The sequence below is a fragment of the Thermobia domestica genome, chromosome 8 (assembly GCF_964235325.1).
Source record: "Thermobia domestica chromosome 8, izTheDome1.hap1.1, whole genome shotgun sequence".
NCBI classification, from domain to species: domain Eukaryota; kingdom Metazoa; phylum Arthropoda; class Insecta; order Zygentoma; family Lepismatidae; genus Thermobia; species Thermobia domestica.
Genome location: NC_137461.1, coordinates 296,863,650 through 296,881,252, shown reverse-complemented (window position 1 = coordinate 296,881,252; position 17,603 = coordinate 296,863,650). Strand labels below are relative to the sequence as shown.

Below are 17,603 nucleotides of genomic sequence, written 5' to 3'. Positions count from 1 at the left end.
TCGTTTTTAGAGTTACCTGATGGCTATAATACAATTATTTTATTAAAAGAAACTTGTAGCAATGCCAGTAAATAATTTTAAAATGTTTATGAGTCAAAGTGCAGCTATATTAGCTCAGTTGTTGGTATTAATGTCCAGATTTTGTTTGGAATGCCACGTTAACGATGATTATATGCATAGCTCTTGATATAATACGATTTGTTTTTGACAACTCTTCACTTGTTATGTACACCGACAGCAAATGCCATCTAGCGGTAGGCTACACAACTTCGTGGTTGCTTATTTTGGTCACGCTCTTCGAGCGTCGTCGCAACGTCCGACTAACTCCAGAAGATTCGCGTATCTCCCGCTCACCTCGTTGGCTCCAGAACCTACGCCGACGTTTCTAGAATATTCTCGCTCGAAGTTCGGCGGTGGTATAAATATTGCGTACTTCGGCCAATCAATCCAACAGGCCAGTTTATTGCAGCTTAAGCTTTAACGGTTTTAGTTCGCTACTGTTTCTGTTACGACAGAGAGTTTCCGCATTGTACCTAAAGTTACAGTCTTCTTAGTGCGATACGATTCCGCGACATTTTGTATACTTTGGTTTCCAAGTTTGGAAGCAATGGAAAGCAAGATTAAGAAGAAGCCTCATAGCAGACCAACGCGGGAAAGTGTGAAACGAGGCTTATTTGGCATACCAAGTGAAATGAGTGAAGTGCAGTTACCCACGTACGCTGACGTTATGCGACATTATCATTGGTTTCGAAGTAGCTTAACTGGTGACGAAAGTGTAACTAAATTACCAGTGATTGACATTTGTAAACTAGTTGGACAAAGAGTTGTACATATTTGGCGTAAAGCAACCATTCCTGTGGTTTCAGAAAAGAGAGTTTTTGGCATACTGAAAACATTTTATAGTAAGTGTCGCACCAAGGAAAAACATTTCAGTAGACAAGGACAAGACGCAACACTTCGTGCAGGTTTTGTTGCACACGCGGAAGAGCCTCTCTTTGATATTGCTTCTTGCAAATGTAAAACAGCCGAAGATTGCAACTGTGAGAGGATACGCAAGATTCCAAAACGAGAATTCAAGTTTATTTTGGACCAGAGAACATCACGGAAATTGAAGATTGTTAACATTGACGTCCGAACAAGCAAATCTCTGTCAAAGATGTTTCCCGGTAAAGTGAGCAGATTTAAGGGGCAGACAACCAAGAAAGACGCTGGAAGTGTTGAAGCAAGTCCATCAATAGTAGAATTAGGCATAGGCACAGGTCAAAGATAGTGTCGTCGTCAGGGGAATCCAGCGAAGCTGTTGAATTGGGAAGCATGGCTTCAAAATACAGCGGAGAAAGCGTTTAGAACTGGAGCTTCAGACAGACAGGTACCTTTGATCGCTTCTGCCGTACTTCAGGACTCGAGACTCATAACGCCAGAGGACAAAAGTCTTGTTGTTGACAGATCTAAGGTACGAAGAGGAAAAAATAAACTGGATGGGAAGATCCAGAAAAAAAGGCTCACCTAGGCCGGGCGATTACAAGTATCTACTTCGACGGAAAAAATTGTGCAACTCTTGTGAAAAAAAAAAAAAATAACGGCAAACTAGAAAGACGAGAGGTTGCAGAAAAGCATATCACAGCTCAGAATACTTGGGTCATGCCACACCTAAGTCAGGCACTGGCAAGGATATTGCCGACTCTATATTGAAGCTTTTGAGAAGAACCAGTATGACGTGTCAAGTCTTGAGGCAGTCGGCAGCGATGGTGAAGCCACGAACACAGGATGGGATAACGGCGTGATAAGTCAGATACAAAGATTCCTAGGAAAGGAACTCCAACATTTCATTTGTCTTCTTCATACCAACGAGTTGCCACTTCGACACCTGGTTACCGAATTGGATGGTGGGACGACCGGACCCAACGCTTTTTCCGGCCCCATCGGAAAGAAATTAAAGGATTGTGAACGTTCACCGATCGTCTCCTTTAAACTCATTCCCGTTGAATGGGTGTCTGAAATGAAAAAAAAACAGTTTAAGCAGCGACCTGAATTATCTCTTTGAAATTTGCAAGGCTGTTGCTACTGGAATGTGTACTACCGTTCTAGCAAACAGAAAACCAGGACCATTAGCACATTCACGATGGCTTACATTGGCCTGTAGGAGGCTTCGCCATTACATCAGTACTGATAAACCTAGTTCAAGTTTGTGTCTACTTTGCCAGTACATTGTTAAAATATACACTCCCGTCTGGTTTTCAATACGGCGAAATCCTTCGTGCGAAGTGGGGGCCATGCATCTGCTTAGCATAGTTAAGCTATCACGTTTTCTGCCAGGAAATCTACAACACATAGCTCATTCTGTTCTACAAACAAAGGGATACTACGCTTATCATGAAAACCTGCTGATAGCGATAACAGCAGATGAAAATCCGCATATTCGAACGTTAGGCTGGAAAAGGATAAAAAAAGTGCCGCAGCCAGAAGACTCCGAGATCAAGCCGCCTACGTTAATTCATTGTTCCGAAATCAAACTTTACAGCTGAAAATTACTATGACATGATTAATTGGCCTAAATGTCTAACAGGGCCGCCAATCAGACGAAACATAACGGATCAGCAGCTTGAAGAAAACATCCGAACTTCAGCTACTCTAACAACAACATTCCCTTGTCATAGTCAAGCTGTGGAACGCACAGTGAAGCTGCTGTCCGAGACAGCGTCGAAAAAGTGCAGCCAGAACGCAAGACATATCTACATTACAGCCAGACTGAAGTCTAGAACAAGAATGCCCCGCTTCGAGACCAAGAAGAAGTACGTCACCTAAGGTCAAATGTCTACGTAGGCATACTGGGTGAGTGGGTGGGCGGAACTCGATGTGCAAGCACCTCCCTGTGGCGAGTTGTGGGTTATTTTGCGTACAGAGGAAAATAAGCGCAGAGTTGCACAAAGAAAATCGTGTTATATCAAGGGCTATGCCCATAATCATCGTTAGCGTGGCATTTCAAACAAAATCTGGACATTAATTCCAATAACTGAGCTAATATGGCTGTACTTTGACTCATAAATATTTTAAAATTATTTACTGGCATTGCTACAAGTTTCTTTTAATAAAATAATTGTATTATAGCCATCAGATAACTAAAAACAACCACAAGTAGCTTTTTTGTCATTGGTGTTGTGCATGTTGCCTAACCAAACACTTAAAACTTTAAGTCTGTTGAGGCAGGTTATGGGGTTGTCAAAAAAAAAAAAAAATGAATAAATAAAAATCAGTAAGGTCGGTGCCACTAATACACCTTTTCCGCACTAGCCGTCATCGAATTTCCAACAAAAGTGCAAAACGCTCCACCCTAATGTTCAAGTATATTCTCGTAACACATCGATCGGTTTCCATTTACTATTATTATTATTTTGCTTGAAAGAGAATTCTTTCAATAAAATGTTTAACCTCCCCTCAGATTCTGATGAAACTTTTATAGGAGCAACTTCTTAAAGAATGTCCAAGCATAACGAAATTATACGTAGGTGTACCATAGTTTACGAAAACCATGAATTCGGCGCTGAGATAATCTCAAAAATTATCTGAAAGAATATATATATCAAAATTGAAAATCACTATGTTTGTGACTCTAAATCTTCTAAACCGCCCAAACGATCTCGATCAAATTTGTAACATGGATGAGGTTCGACGCTGGGCGGGTTTTAATTTTTTCATTTTGATGGTAGAACTGTTGATAGGGGAAGGAGGAGGGGGTATAAAATGTATAAAACTTATTAACTCCTGAACCACTCTGCCGATTTTGATTAAATTTTCAACATAGCGGAGGTTCAGGCCTGGGATCGTTTTTATGATTTAAATTTGATGGAGCAACGTAGGGGAGGAGAAGTAGGGGGGAGATATAAAAATCAATTTATAGAAGACTAATTGACTATTTTGTATCTTAATATCCCTTGAACTATCCGACCGATCTCAATCAAATTTTCAACATACATGAGTTTAAGGGCAGCAATTGCTCTAGGTTATTCACTTTGACCATGCAACGTAGGAGAGGGGGAGAGAAATTTTAAAATGGTCAAAAATTACCGATATTAGTGTCGAATCCATAGTTTGCGGGATCGCAAAGATGACCAGTGACACTTCCGATTCTGTTTAAAACCAAATTCAACTCCGCAACTTGGGAGAGGAGGAGATAATAAAATGATCGAAAATGACCAATATTAGTGTCGAATCCATGGTTTTCGGGGTCGCGGAGATGATCAATGATCTTTCCGAAGCCGTTTAAATCGATGCCATTAAAAACGAAAACAGCATATTTCACGGGTACTAAACATGAGATATGGGGTTGTGCATTGAAATTTTCATTTCAACCCAGCGAAATATATCCATCTAATTGATTACATGCAATATTCATATACATGATTTGCGAGTTGCTTCTTTAGATACTTCTAATCTTCGTGAACACTGGACAGTCAAACTTAGTATTGTAGAAGCTTTATTTCCTACTTTCCGCAAAAATTCTTTTTCAATTTATTTATTTGTGGTTTCTTTCTCTGTAGGAAAATATTTCAACGAAATTGCTGCTAGTTACTGAGAGTATTCTTATGATATTTTACCATAATAAGGCAATGCTGCTCAATAGCTACCTATTAGACCTATTTTATAGCAATGTTGCTCTGAAATAAACACCCTGCATTTTGTAACCAAAGTACAAAAAATACTTCAAAAATTACGAAATTATGATCAGGAAGACATGGTTCAACCATAAAAGCGAACTAAATATCTTAATGGTAATGGTATCAATGCTTGCTAATTAAAGGGTTAAACATACGCCATGACAAATTGTATTGTTAAATATTTGTACGAAATAGAACGTTACAGCTTATTATCGTGCTCTAAAAATAGAAATAAAGTATGTATATGTTACCGTCAGAACCCGAAATTAGGTAAAACTAGAATTTCCTAGTTAAAACTAGTTTTCTCAAAGCCGCTTCGAAAGAACTAGTATTAACTAGTCAATACTAGAATTTACGATGTTAGTTAGGTAGTTCTAGTTTTTACTATTTTTCCTTCTAGTTAAAACGTGTTATTACTAGTCAAAACTAGTATTAACTGAAATGTGTTACCGTCAAAACCCGAAATCTGTTGAAACCAGAATACCCTAGTTAAAACTAGTTTCGTCAGCCTTTCGTATTAACTCAGTATTAACTAGTGAATTGTAAAATTGACAACGCTTATTAAGAATGCGTAGTTTACTATTTATTTTCATTAAAATACAATATTACTAGTGAAACCTGAAGAAATGTATTTATTTTAAGACACTTAGAAATAACTTTTCTTTTGCACAAACATCATAAATGTTTCTATATATTTCTAAAAAGTATTATGGCACTCACAATATCATAGAAATCCTTTGTTTTTGCAGTACCTTGCGAAATATAAGCCCTCTTGCATGCATAACATGTGAATCCTTGTCGTTCAAATACAATTCTATAGAAACACTTATTTATTAAGAAATACACAGAAAAGACTTCCGTTTTGCAGAAATATCTGAAATGCTTTTGTATGTTAGCACAAGGTAAAATACACACTACTATTGCACTACTACTTATTCAATTCGGTGGTGCCAAAGCAAATCTACTGACGTAATATTGTATATTTATTATGAAATACAAAGAAAAACGTTTTTATTGCTAAAACATCTGAAATGTTTCTATTTGTTACCACAAGGTAAACTATCATGGCATTTTGAGTTGCAGAGAAAACCTTTTTTCTTGCACAAGCATCTTTTCGAAATACATGCTTTCTTGCACACACAACGTGTGAACCCTTGTGGGGTTAATGCTGCTTCCCTGGCTGCAGTTCTCAACGAAATTTCAGTATCTGGTACTTCGACTGGTGTCAGGAACTGCTCGTGGCAAATGTCGAATTCAGACCTACAACAGACACATTTTGTTTAATCACATGGTGTGGGAATCCTGAATCACTTATATTAAAAAATAATAATGACTTTTCAAAACAAAATAATAATGTATTTTAACGCACAATTTCCACATCGTCATAATTAGTATTTCAGAGAAACACCGGTAGTTAATCTGCGTATTTCCTACAAAAACGCCTATGCACTAAAGCACATTTCACGAGTACCGGTTTCACAAGCTAAACAACAGTCTTTTACCGGGATCAAGTTCGTGACATGTTATCAATCTACTGGTGAGTACACAGCAGACAACAACAGATGGATTACACATTATTAAATCGGTTCCGGAAAAACATAATGGACATTATAACAGAAAATTATTTTGACATAAAATGATGTGAAGAATCCATCATTATTTCGGTTAATAATAATATTACAGATACGTATAAAACACTTGACCAAACTCCTCCCCATTAATTTTTCCGTTTTTTGAAGATTGTGAGAAGTTGTAGGTCACTATCACCATTTTGGAAAGCAAGCAAGACAGAATTTAAGTAATTCTATGATCTAAAAGGATCAGCGCTGTAAACAATTTACTTTCTGTATAGAAATTTGAATAGCTGTGAATAATGATGTCACACGCTGACTACTCAAAAATCTAAACAAAAAAATAAGTTGTTTACAGGAATAATCCTTTCAGATCACAGACTTATTAATTTCTATCTTGCTTGCTATCCAAAATTGTGATAGTGACCTACAACTTCCCACAATCTTAAGAAAAAGAAAGAAAAGAAAGTGGTGGGGAGCTTAGTCAACAGCGTTAACATATACAATATAGCTCTTAATTACCGAGCGGCCATAGATCAGTTGGTAAAGTGCTGGCTTCGCATTCGGAAGGTCGCAAGTTCGCGTCCAGCGGCCCACCATCCTGACTGAGGATTTCCAGCTTTTATCCCTCTCATACCAATCAAAGAATGTGATAGTGCCTATAAAACTAGGCCTTAACCAACTTCCTTCCCATATGCTATCTCGTACCAGAGATGCTTAAAGGCCTTAAATGAAAATGCTTAAGGCCTTCTGCGGGCGTGGTCGCGGGCTCTAAATCCCGCTGGGAGCCCTCCGCCTCGAATACAAACCCGAGCAATGGTTCGGATCATACTTTAACCTGTAGGTCCCGTCGTTAAAAGCTCCTTAGCTTGTTTAGGACGTTAATACAAATTCTATCAATAAGGAGCACATAAAAGACAGAAAACTTACCTGCAATATAATTTATCCAGCTTTCCATCCTTGGTTCCAATCTTGTGCAGATCTTCATTTTTTTCTAGAACAACTCCAATGACATTCCGAAAATCCGCCTTTGCTCTGTCCACATCCGGGATTGGTATTATGACATTATCTCCCACTTCAACAGGTGGATGGGTGGCATCAGAGATACGTTTCATTTTCTTGGCCTGCTTTGACAAATTTTCACGTGCTTCTTTCCTGGATGATGTGATATCAACCGCACTAGGACCAGCCTCATTTTCTCCTTCATCAAATGTTTCATGTTCACTAAGGCGCTCATTCATGTCCTCAATAATACTCACGAGGTCGTCCTCATCGTTTATGTTTTGGAGAACATCTGATGACAGTGCTGAAGTCGTAAGTCCTACTCTTGGCTCAATGCCGAACATCGCACGGTATGGAGACTGTTTTATTCCGGAATGATAAGCTCGATTTTTCATAAACTGAACAAAGCGGAGACCATTTGACCAGTTTGTTGTTTTATTATCATGCATCCACGAGGCAAGCATATTTTCTATATCTTGATTTGCCCGTTCTACTGACCCTTGGCTTTGGCTGTGCCTGGGCTTTCCGTTGACTAACTTTAACTCAGGCCAGAGTGTCGTTAGTTCCTTGATGACAGAATTAACAAACTCTCTGCCATTATCAGAATGTAAAATGCAGGGGGCACCAAATGTCAAAAATATGTCTGTCAGTTGGTAGGCTACTTCTTCAGCTCTTTTGGTTTGCAGCGCTCGCAGTAAGACAAACTTCGTCAGATGATCCTGGTATACCATGATAAACTTGAACTTACGATCAGGGTGTGCTTGCATGTCTATCAGGTCCACTTGACATCGGCTGTTCATTTCTGTGTGAAGTATTGGCTTAGAAACAAAGCCCTTCTTTTTCATACTTTTCTTCCGTTGACATGTTTCACACATTGACAGAAAAATATTTATCATTTGAGTCGTAACGTTGGCATATTTCCTAGAAGTTTCAGCTTTCATTCTATCTCGACCTCCGTGTCCCACAGCAACATGTGATGCTTCAATAACATCAAAGATCTCCTCGGCAGGTAAGTAGTACTTCACAGGCTCACTATTCGACACCAGTTTTTTTGTTTCACCAATTTCCAAAACATTAAACCGTTTCAAACGTCTGTACTGTAAAGGTGTTTTCTTTGCAGCAGATTTTGCCTCTTCAACTTCAGTTAAAAGTTTACTGTAAACGTCCTTGGTCATTGCATTATAGTGACTGTCTTTTTCATTTTCCAAACGAATAATTTCTTTGAAGAATCTTTCCTTCAAAATTGTTTCTTTATCGGACTGACTCATTACAATGAATAATCACCTCACACTTCCCGAAACACTAACACACGCGTAGCCACGACAAGAGAGACGCACCTGCACACTTTACAAAGGCTCCGAACAGACTTAGAGAAAACAAAACAATACTTTCCCAGTAGGAGCAAGTCCGAACTTGCAGAAACACTGTTAACTGATCCATTTTGGTCAGAACTAGTTTTAACTAGTAAAAACTGTATATGATTCACATTATATAGCCTTTTTCGTTAATTCCAGAATTACCTAACTAACATAGTAAATTCTAGTATTGACTAGTTAATACTAGTTCTTTCGAAACGGCTTTGAGAAAACTAGTTTTAACTAGGAAATTCTAGTTTTACCTAATTTCGGGTTCTGACGGTAACATATATACAAAATAGCTCAAACAATGAAATTCCAAGAACATCAGCGCTTATCTCATTTTGTAGTTAAGTTATCTTCGTAGGACCAGGTAAATTAGTTGATAGCGAGCAGGTAAAGTGATTACACAGCACTTGACAAAATATTTGCAATAAATTCGGGAAACAGTTATAAGCGCAGTTAGTACTGTTAGAGATACTAGGATGGTAAATATTTATTATATCGTTTTTTGATTGTACAAAGAAACTGAAATTATTAGTTTAGTGTTCTGATTATGTCCGTGGATTAACGGAGACAAACGATAAATGCAAGTGAATGATTATGTGAGAATTTTGTGGAATGAGAATGCGGGAGTACCCCGAGAAACTAACGGAGACTATGTTGTCCACCATAACCTCACTTGACCGGGTAGCGAAGGAGTACCTCTTGCACCAGAGGTGAGCCTTCTGCCACTGAGCCACCGTGATTGTTCGAGAATCTACCATATTTCTATATTTACTGCAGTCATTCTTAATTTTGTAATTCTGGAGGGGCATCTAAATATATATAAATAATTATTCAAAGTTATGATTAAAATCAACAAGAATTTCAAAATCTGAGTGTAAAAATGCTCCGACAATGACACCCATGACATGGGAGATAGATACTTTATTCTCTTGATCCAATACATTGTTACATATCTTTGTAACCGTTAATCATTATTACGAACCTACCATTCGCTAGTTAGTTAATTCTCAATATCACTTAACTGAACACATTCTCAATACCACTTAACCGAACACATAAGAATTCCACTTGTCACTTCCAGCCGAGCCTTTTCCCGTTGTCCCTTGCAACCAAGGTGACGTCACAGCCACGACAGCACTCAAGGCCATATGTTCATGCAACCAGCTTGTAGTCTTTCCACCATGGACGGGACCTTCGTACGGCTACCTACCAACTTCCAAGTTTAAGTATTTTGGATCGTACCTCGGCCAGGTTGGAGATGAAGTAAGCAGTAGGTTAAATGGCCGTATATATAAAACGGTAATAAGACCGGCGATGATGTACAGTAGTGAAAGTTGGTCAATACAAGGCCCAGGACAACAACTTGGAAGTTGTGGAGATGAGAACATTATGGTGTGATGAGTTGGATAAAATAAGGAACGATTATATAAATTACATTGTTAAGGAGGACCATGGAGTAAAATTTTTCAAGCGTGAAGGCTGAGATGACGTGAACATTTGGAAGAAAGAAAGATGGCTACGTGTGAAAATAAATTGGAAAGATGGAAGTACTAGAAAAAAGAAAGAGGGGAAAACCAAAGATGGAAAAGGAAAAATAAGATATGAGGATGGATTTGAGGGAGAAGGGATGAGTAGAGGCCTATCTGGATAGAAGAAAGTGGAGGGAAAGAAATAAAGACTGAAATGCTGACTCTATATAGGCATCAGGAAAGACGGAGACAAAGAAGAATCAAGTTTCTGATTACTACCAACCTCGACAGGGATATCAACACAGAAACATCGAGGGTAATTAAAAGGTTCATGCTCTTCAAAGGGATATGAACCCCAATAAAGTTCGCCTCAGGAGTGGAAGAATAAAGCGTTACATCCCCCATTGCATCGCATTTGAATTACGGAACCACCCTGCCGCCCTATTTCAAACATTCACCCTATTATACCGTGTAGTAGCTACATAAAACAATAAATAATTCCAAGAAAAAATAGTTAGCCATTCCTCAATACGTTGTGAAGTGGTTAACCAAGCGTTTTGTTTTCAAATTACAAGCTTTCCTATTAATTTTCCATTCGCCACGTGTTTCATTTCCTAATGTAGATCTTATCTTCCATTGTCAGAGTGGCCAGAACCATTTCTCTCCAGATAAGCAGCTGTGACTTCATTCCAGGGAGGAAGAACGGGAAACGGGTGCAAGCTACGCGATATGTCATCAGTAGAGAGTAGATACATGATATATATGAACTAAAGGAGTAAATAAACTGATGTTGTATAAAACAAAACACGCCATGATGTATCATAAAACAACTTAGGTTTAATGTTCCTCAATATAACAACACATTATTACCTGAAATTCCCAAAATATTTTAATCGGTGAAGTTTCAGGCCTCTCAGTAACACAAACGCACGTATCAAATTAGGGAATATTTATATTAGAAGTCAGCGATCTGTGGAGTGTGACCTGAACATTTTCCAGTTATGTTAGGATTGAAGAAAGAGCTTGTAACTCTCGAGAACATGCATTACACTTAGCACTCCTCAGTTCGAAGAAGCTATAAGATACTAGTACTACTGTCTTTGGTGAAAGATGTCCCGAGATCGATTCTGGGTGGGAAAACATTGAATATCTTAGGATGGTTCAGATTTCACCTTAAACTATAGGTGGAGATCTTTATAGCCTCGCTGCTGAAAGGGGATAGGCTAAACTTCAATAACAAATATCTGCTACTGCTAGTGATATTACTAAATAATAATAATAATATTATAATAATAATCGTATGAGAGTGATTCAGAAAGTAATGCCTCCAATGTAATATCTTTGTTTGACAGGTATCAGTAGAAAACTTACAATGTCAGCTACAAACAATGTGGTTTCATTTTTCAACATAGTCCTCATTATAGGCAACACACATGCGCCAACGCGAAACAAGGTTTTTCATGCAGTTGGCAAAGAATTGCGATGGCTGCTGGCCACACCATTGCTGAATTGCTGCTTCCACTTCCGCATCACAACTGTAGCGTTGGCCCTTAAGGTCATCCTTAAGTTTGGGTAAGAGCCAAAGGTCGCAGGTCGTAAGATTCCGACTATAGGCAGGATGAGGCAGAATGTGAACAACACTGCTAGAAAATGGGACAACTTTGAAGTTTTTGGCGGAGGAGAGAACGTGTGGTGGTACTCCATCAACTGACGCTTAATCTCCGCGTCGTAATGGTGCATCCACGACTCGTCGCCGTCGATGAATGTTCCTAGTCGCAAACCTTCCGCAGTCAGAAATTCAATGACAGCCCGTTGTTTTAACCGGACGTCACCACTAGATACCATGCATTGCTCCATTACTCTGAATTAAAGAGATAGGAAGGTGAAACAAGTGACACTCTATAGTTTAAACATCAGTGTATTAATGATAAACAGTTCAGAATTTTTGCAGTACTATTGGCCAAGTAGTGAGCTTGGAGGCATTACTTTCTGAATCACCTTCGTATTGTGAGTCGGATGGACGGAACTCAAAAGCTCCCTGCATTCAACACTGTGGAACATAGCCTCTGTTGCCGAGCCGAGTCTATCCCTGGTCGAGTTCGGCCACCAAATATAGGAATCTTTTTTCCTTAGAAGATGGGCTTCTTCTCTATCAAATTTGGTTTAGATTCGACCATACAGAGAAATAGAGTTCTGCACACACATACATCTGAAGAAAAATTCTAAGCTTCAATATTCTTAAATCTGTAGGCAATAATATAAAAGTAGAAAAATGAAAGGGCCGTATTTTCTTGTTTTCGCGATTTCAGCACGTTATTGAACTAGAATTTCATTTGTCGCTAGAGGTCTCTGAATTGCTGTTCTGCTGGTGCGGCTGAAATGAAAAGAACAGCTTTCAATTTTCCAAAATCGAAACCGGAAGCAGCCATTTCATTAGAAGGTGAGCGTATTCTCAGCTCTCCTATTTGCTTGGCCGTGGAACCAATTGTCTGAGATTTATCTAATTGGAAGCTAAGCGGAGAGCAGGAAGGCTAATGGCATCCACCGCTTGCCTTCCCAATTAGCCTGCAACAGAATTTAACATCGTCGACGGAATGAAACAACACAATCATTCTTTCCAGAAACAGAACGGGAGGAAGAGAAAGACAGAGCAACGAATGGAATTAGATTGGAAGAAAAGCTGAAAGTGGAAATCTCCGTTCACCAAAGTTGCATTGAATATAATTACATCTCTAATGCTAAGTGTGCAGGGCCCAATAACATTTCAACGAATTCTTCAAGGAAGTAATAAGGACAAAAATCAAGTAAAATCGAATTATATAGTCGAAGATGACACTTCTTTAATCTTATATGATCAATTACATATTGAAGGCTTTGAGACTTTTATGTAAAGAAGTAATAACATTCAAATATTGACATCGTACAATTAACCGCTTATCATATGAGTTTTGGCACATGGGATCCCGGGGTCGATTTCCGGTGGAAGGACATTGAAATTTGAAAGCATTACTGTGGTTCGCATTGCACTTTAAACTGTTACTTACTGTCTCATTTACGCAAAGTGCTGACAGGGACGCTAAACTCCAATCAAAGCGATGAACCTTTGAATCTTGGGTTCTGTTTGAATTTATACGAGGCACTTCGGGTAGTAAGAGCAAACTCAACAAAAGACTATTACGCGCAATTCGAACGTTCCAAAAATAATTCTCTATCAATTTGAGGTGTTCTGAGTAATAATACCAAACTGACCTGTGACAGCATAAGCCCATACGTATATATTCACGTTGGTATTCGCCCCCGCCTCCCAAAATTTTCAAAACATATTTTTTGCGTTTAACGTGACATGATCATGCACCGAGACTAACACATACACTGATGATTATAATAAATGAAATAGTGGCAAAGAAAGTGGGAAGAAACGAAAGAAACCTTGAGAAAATACATATGCTCGTACACATGGCATTTGTTCATCACAAAGCTCAGTTGGCACATGCTGGGTTAAGATGATTTTGAGTTTAACGTAACTTTCAGCAGCGTGGCAATATGAGACGGCTCCTACAGATTAACGTGGAATCCGAACCACATGAACTCCCTCCGGGAATGGCAGAAGCTGGGATCGAACCAGGGAACACATCAGACGTCAGTGCTTTACAATTAAGCCACTGCAACCCAGTTGGAAAATAAATCTACGGTTATTTCATTCGTCCAGACTGCACTAGTAGGAGGGATTTTCAGGAAATAAGCCTTTGCTCAGTTTTCCTTCAGTTGCCTGGACCAGAATATAAACATGAATTTTATATTTAAGTCTCCGTACATCCTTGCAAGTTGGAAATGACTGCAGGGATTAGGATGAAGTCTATGCTATTGCTATTAAGCATGAGGCTGTACCTAAGAGGGCATATGATTATCATGATGACCATCTTGGTGCCGCCATGTTGAATCCAGCTGAAATTGTTGAAGTTGGAAGAAGATCATGTGATATATTGTTTGAGGCAAGAAAGTGACCGAAACACGAATTTAATATAGGATTTTACCTAACTTTATTCCTGTAAGAGAGATTTGGACATGAGAATTTTCAGAAGCTTACTTTTTTTTTTTTTTTTTTTTTAAGTAGAAAATTTACTGGAAATAATGATGTACTGAAATACGTTTAGGGTCAAGACACAAAATAAATATCTAAATTCGTGACCCAATTTATATCCAAAACTTCTATCGTAACGTGGAGAGTCTCCCTTCCTGCCCATGCTATCTCACCAAAACGGTTGACAGAAGGTCGTTCTTAACATAAGGTTACGCGCATGATAATACTCTTACATCCAAAGGCCATACTTTTATTTTTGGGGATACTTCTAGTGGGATTCCATCCATACAACTTTGACAATTCGTCTTTTGTGTCCTGAAACAATACGATTAAAATGGGTAGCAGTTTGGAGATTCGCTGATCTTAAAAGCTCCGTCTAAGTTACATGTAAAGTTAACACATGAGCACATTTTCGCTTCGTATTTTCCTCACTAATTCTAGTATTAAAGTAATGTTATGTTACCTTGATATTACGTTCGAATTGTTCTTGTAGAGTAAATATAGCACTGATTCCGTTCGAGAGATTCCCATATTACGATGTATATGACAATTCAATATCTACTCGTGTCATAAGTAGTACCTTTTAATGCAATTTTGCTGCTTTTAGTGCATTTTTAAGAATTCTAAAATGTGTCGTAAATCACAAAGCATAATAAATCTGCAGAGAAGTTGTAGATTGTATATAAATAAAGTCATTTCTTCTCTTAGTACTGGATTTAACGAATTAGAATTTCGGAAATAACATTGATATATCTCTCAGCAAAGAGTTAATAGTTTCCCGTTATATCGCCATTCGATTCCCCTCTTATTCCCCGTTGTAGAACATTAGCTTCGCAATGAGAAGTAAATTCGTCCTCTCTCCCATCACAGATCATTTTTTACAATCAATATCTTCAGTTGCTGATATTCCATCACGAATTCCGAACCACTAGTTGTATCTCCTTCAGCTTTTGAATTCTATTACAGTAAACTCTGCCTTCAACGGATCCTTTATTAAACGGGAACTGTATTACACAAACAACGGAAATCAAACTATACTTCTTAACGGAAAATTTCAAGTTTCGCAGAGCAGCATTTAGAATATTATTTCATTTCATTTATTTACTCCATCTAACCAATACATGGTATTTGGAGGGTTCAGATTACATGCATATAGTATTCAAATAACATTATAAAACAAACATAATATGATTTACAGAAGTGATTATACATATAGGTAAAATATTTTACATTGTTACACATGTAGTTCTAGGTATTATTTTACACTATAAAATTCTTTCTTTATTAGATACGTTTTTAAGTTTTGTTTAAGTTTATTTAAGTTTTTCTCCATTTTTATGTGATTGGGCAAAGCATTGAATATTTTATTTGCCATATGTCTGGGGCCCTGTTGTACCAGTGATAATCTAGTAAAGTAAGACTTTTTGTTTTGATCTCTAGTATTATAATGATGCTCTTTCACTTCATTTTGGGTTAGACTGAAAACAGATGCTTTATATATGTAAATAGTCTGAACTGTTAATATCATTAACATTTTAAAGTATGATTTGCAGCTTGTTGTGTAATGTAAGTTTGCAACGGTACGAGTGGCCTGTTTTTGTTTAATAAATATAGATTTGCTTTCAGTTGCGTTACCCCAAAATAAAATGCCATACTCTATGATAGGGTATATAGACCCGTAGTAGATTTTGTATTAACTCTTTAGAGTTAAAGTGTCTTTTAACACTCTGCCTAGAATTTAGTTTATGTATAGTTGCTTCGATATAAACTACTCTATCTGAAGTGCTCATCTATTATAATACCTAAAAATTTTGTTTCGTTGACTAGCTGTATGGATCCTGTGAGAGGTTAGATGTAAATACAATATTCAGTATGTTGTCAGCAAAGCAAACAGTGATGTGTAAACCGAAACAGACACAACGGATATACGTGCTTTAAAAGGAAATTCCACCGAGAGCCAGAAAGGAAAAGAGGAAGAGGAGGAAGAAGAGAACTATGACTTTGACTTGACAGAGGAGTAGCCTAAGATTTAACAGGATTGTGAAAAGTATAACAATTTGTCTTACGTCGACATGCTTAATGTGGTTTCTCAGGCTAAAGTGTTTGTGGAAAGTTGAACAACCAAGCAGTGTACAGAAATCCCATCCTGATTATTAGAAAAAAATTAGTTAATGGGTGTACAATATTTTTTCTTGTTCGTTGTAAATTTTAGATCTGTTAATTCGTAAGGTACTTGAGGAAAATAAGGTTCACCTAAGAATAATTATTTTATTACGTAAATACTTACAATGTAATAGACATAAATTGATATGAATTTATTTGTCAATGCTTTATCTATCTTATGGTATACTTACTTTAGAAGTTTTTTTTTTTTAATATATTTTCACTTTGACGATAGAACCTAGGGGAGGGGATTGGGATATTTACCTAATATAAATAAAATAAAGAGTTTGTTTGTGTGTGTGTGTGTCTGTCTGTGTGCGGCCTGGGAACCAGACGAGTGGACCGAGAGTTACCAAATTTTGGTCATAGATACCTTGGTCCGGACTCAGACCAAGGTGAAGCCTTTTTTTTCAATATTCGAACCAGGGGGTTTCAGAGGATAGTTTACCGGGACATGTAGAAGTAGTCAAACAGTAGAAAAACGACTGATATTAGTGTCGGTTTCATAGTTTTTGCGGTCACTGAGATCAATGGTGAAACTCCGATCGCATTAACTTCCAAATTCTCCCTATTCGCCTGAGGGCCGGGGGTCACCAGGAAGGGGGATACAGAGACATGTAAAAGGAGTAGAAAATGATCTATATTATTGTCAAATCCATAGTTTTCGCAGTTCTTGAGATCAATGGTGATACTCCCACAGGCGTTGACTTCCAAATACAGCCCCATGCGAAGACTGCTTATATTTAGCTAGTATATAAAAACAAATAAAACTTAACTCTTCAACCACCCAACCGATCTCGATCAAATTTTCAACATAGATGACGTTCGGACCTGGAATGATATTTATCTATTCACTTTGACGATAGAACTTAGGGGAGGTGGAGGGGGGAGTTAAAAAAACTTAATAACTCTTGAACCAAACGATCAATCTCGATCAAATTCTTAACATAGATGAGGTTCTTGCTTAAGATGTTTTCTATCATTTCACTTTGACGGTGGAATTTATGGGAGGAGGGGAGGAGGGGAAGATATATAAAAATAAAGGAAACCTAATAACTCTTGAACCACCAGATCGATCTCGATCAAATTTACAACCTAGATGAAGTTTTATTCTATTTAATCAATATATATTATATTTGGACCTATAGTATATTTTTAACAAACAGTTATATAATCTCATATGATATTTGATTTGTTTTTTTAACGTCCCACGATTGTGCCAGGAAAGCTAAAGGAGAAGTGAACCTACTAATAATAGTGGAACCCGAACCACTTTTTTCGTTGAACTATACCAGCAC

At 37.8% G+C, this 17,603-nt stretch overlaps 2 protein-coding genes across 4 annotated transcripts in view; both read right to left on the bottom strand.

Moving 5' to 3' along the window:
* The window catches only part of LOC145693736 (uncharacterized), a 627,490-nt gene that overhangs the window by 253,797 nt on the left and 356,090 nt on the right, over nucleotides 1–17,603 (bottom strand). The gene's annotated exons all lie outside the window — the stretch shown is intronic.
* Nucleotides 4,913–8,862, bottom strand: LOC145693737 (KRAB domain-containing protein 2-like). Its single transcript, XM_081770034.1, has 2 exons — nucleotides 7,157–8,862; nucleotides 4,913–5,915 (listed from the first exon to the last, which is right to left on the bottom strand). Exons 1-2 carry the CDS (start codon nucleotides 8,494–8,496, stop codon nucleotides 5,693–5,695), a joined length of 1,563 nt encoding a protein of 520 aa, XP_081626160.1. The 5' UTR covers nucleotides 8,497–8,862; the 3' UTR covers nucleotides 4,913–5,692.

Bases quoted from the DNA above. Each gene is read 5' to 3' on its own strand.
- LOC145693737 (XM_081770034.1), bottom strand. From the start codon at position 8,496: ATGAGTCAGTCCGATAAAGAAACAATTTTGAAGGAAAGATTCTTCAAA. The intron at 5,916-7,156 runs GTAAGTTTTCTG...TGTCTGTTGTAG, and splicing joins CTGGATAAATTATATTGCAG to GTCTGAATTCGACATTTGCC.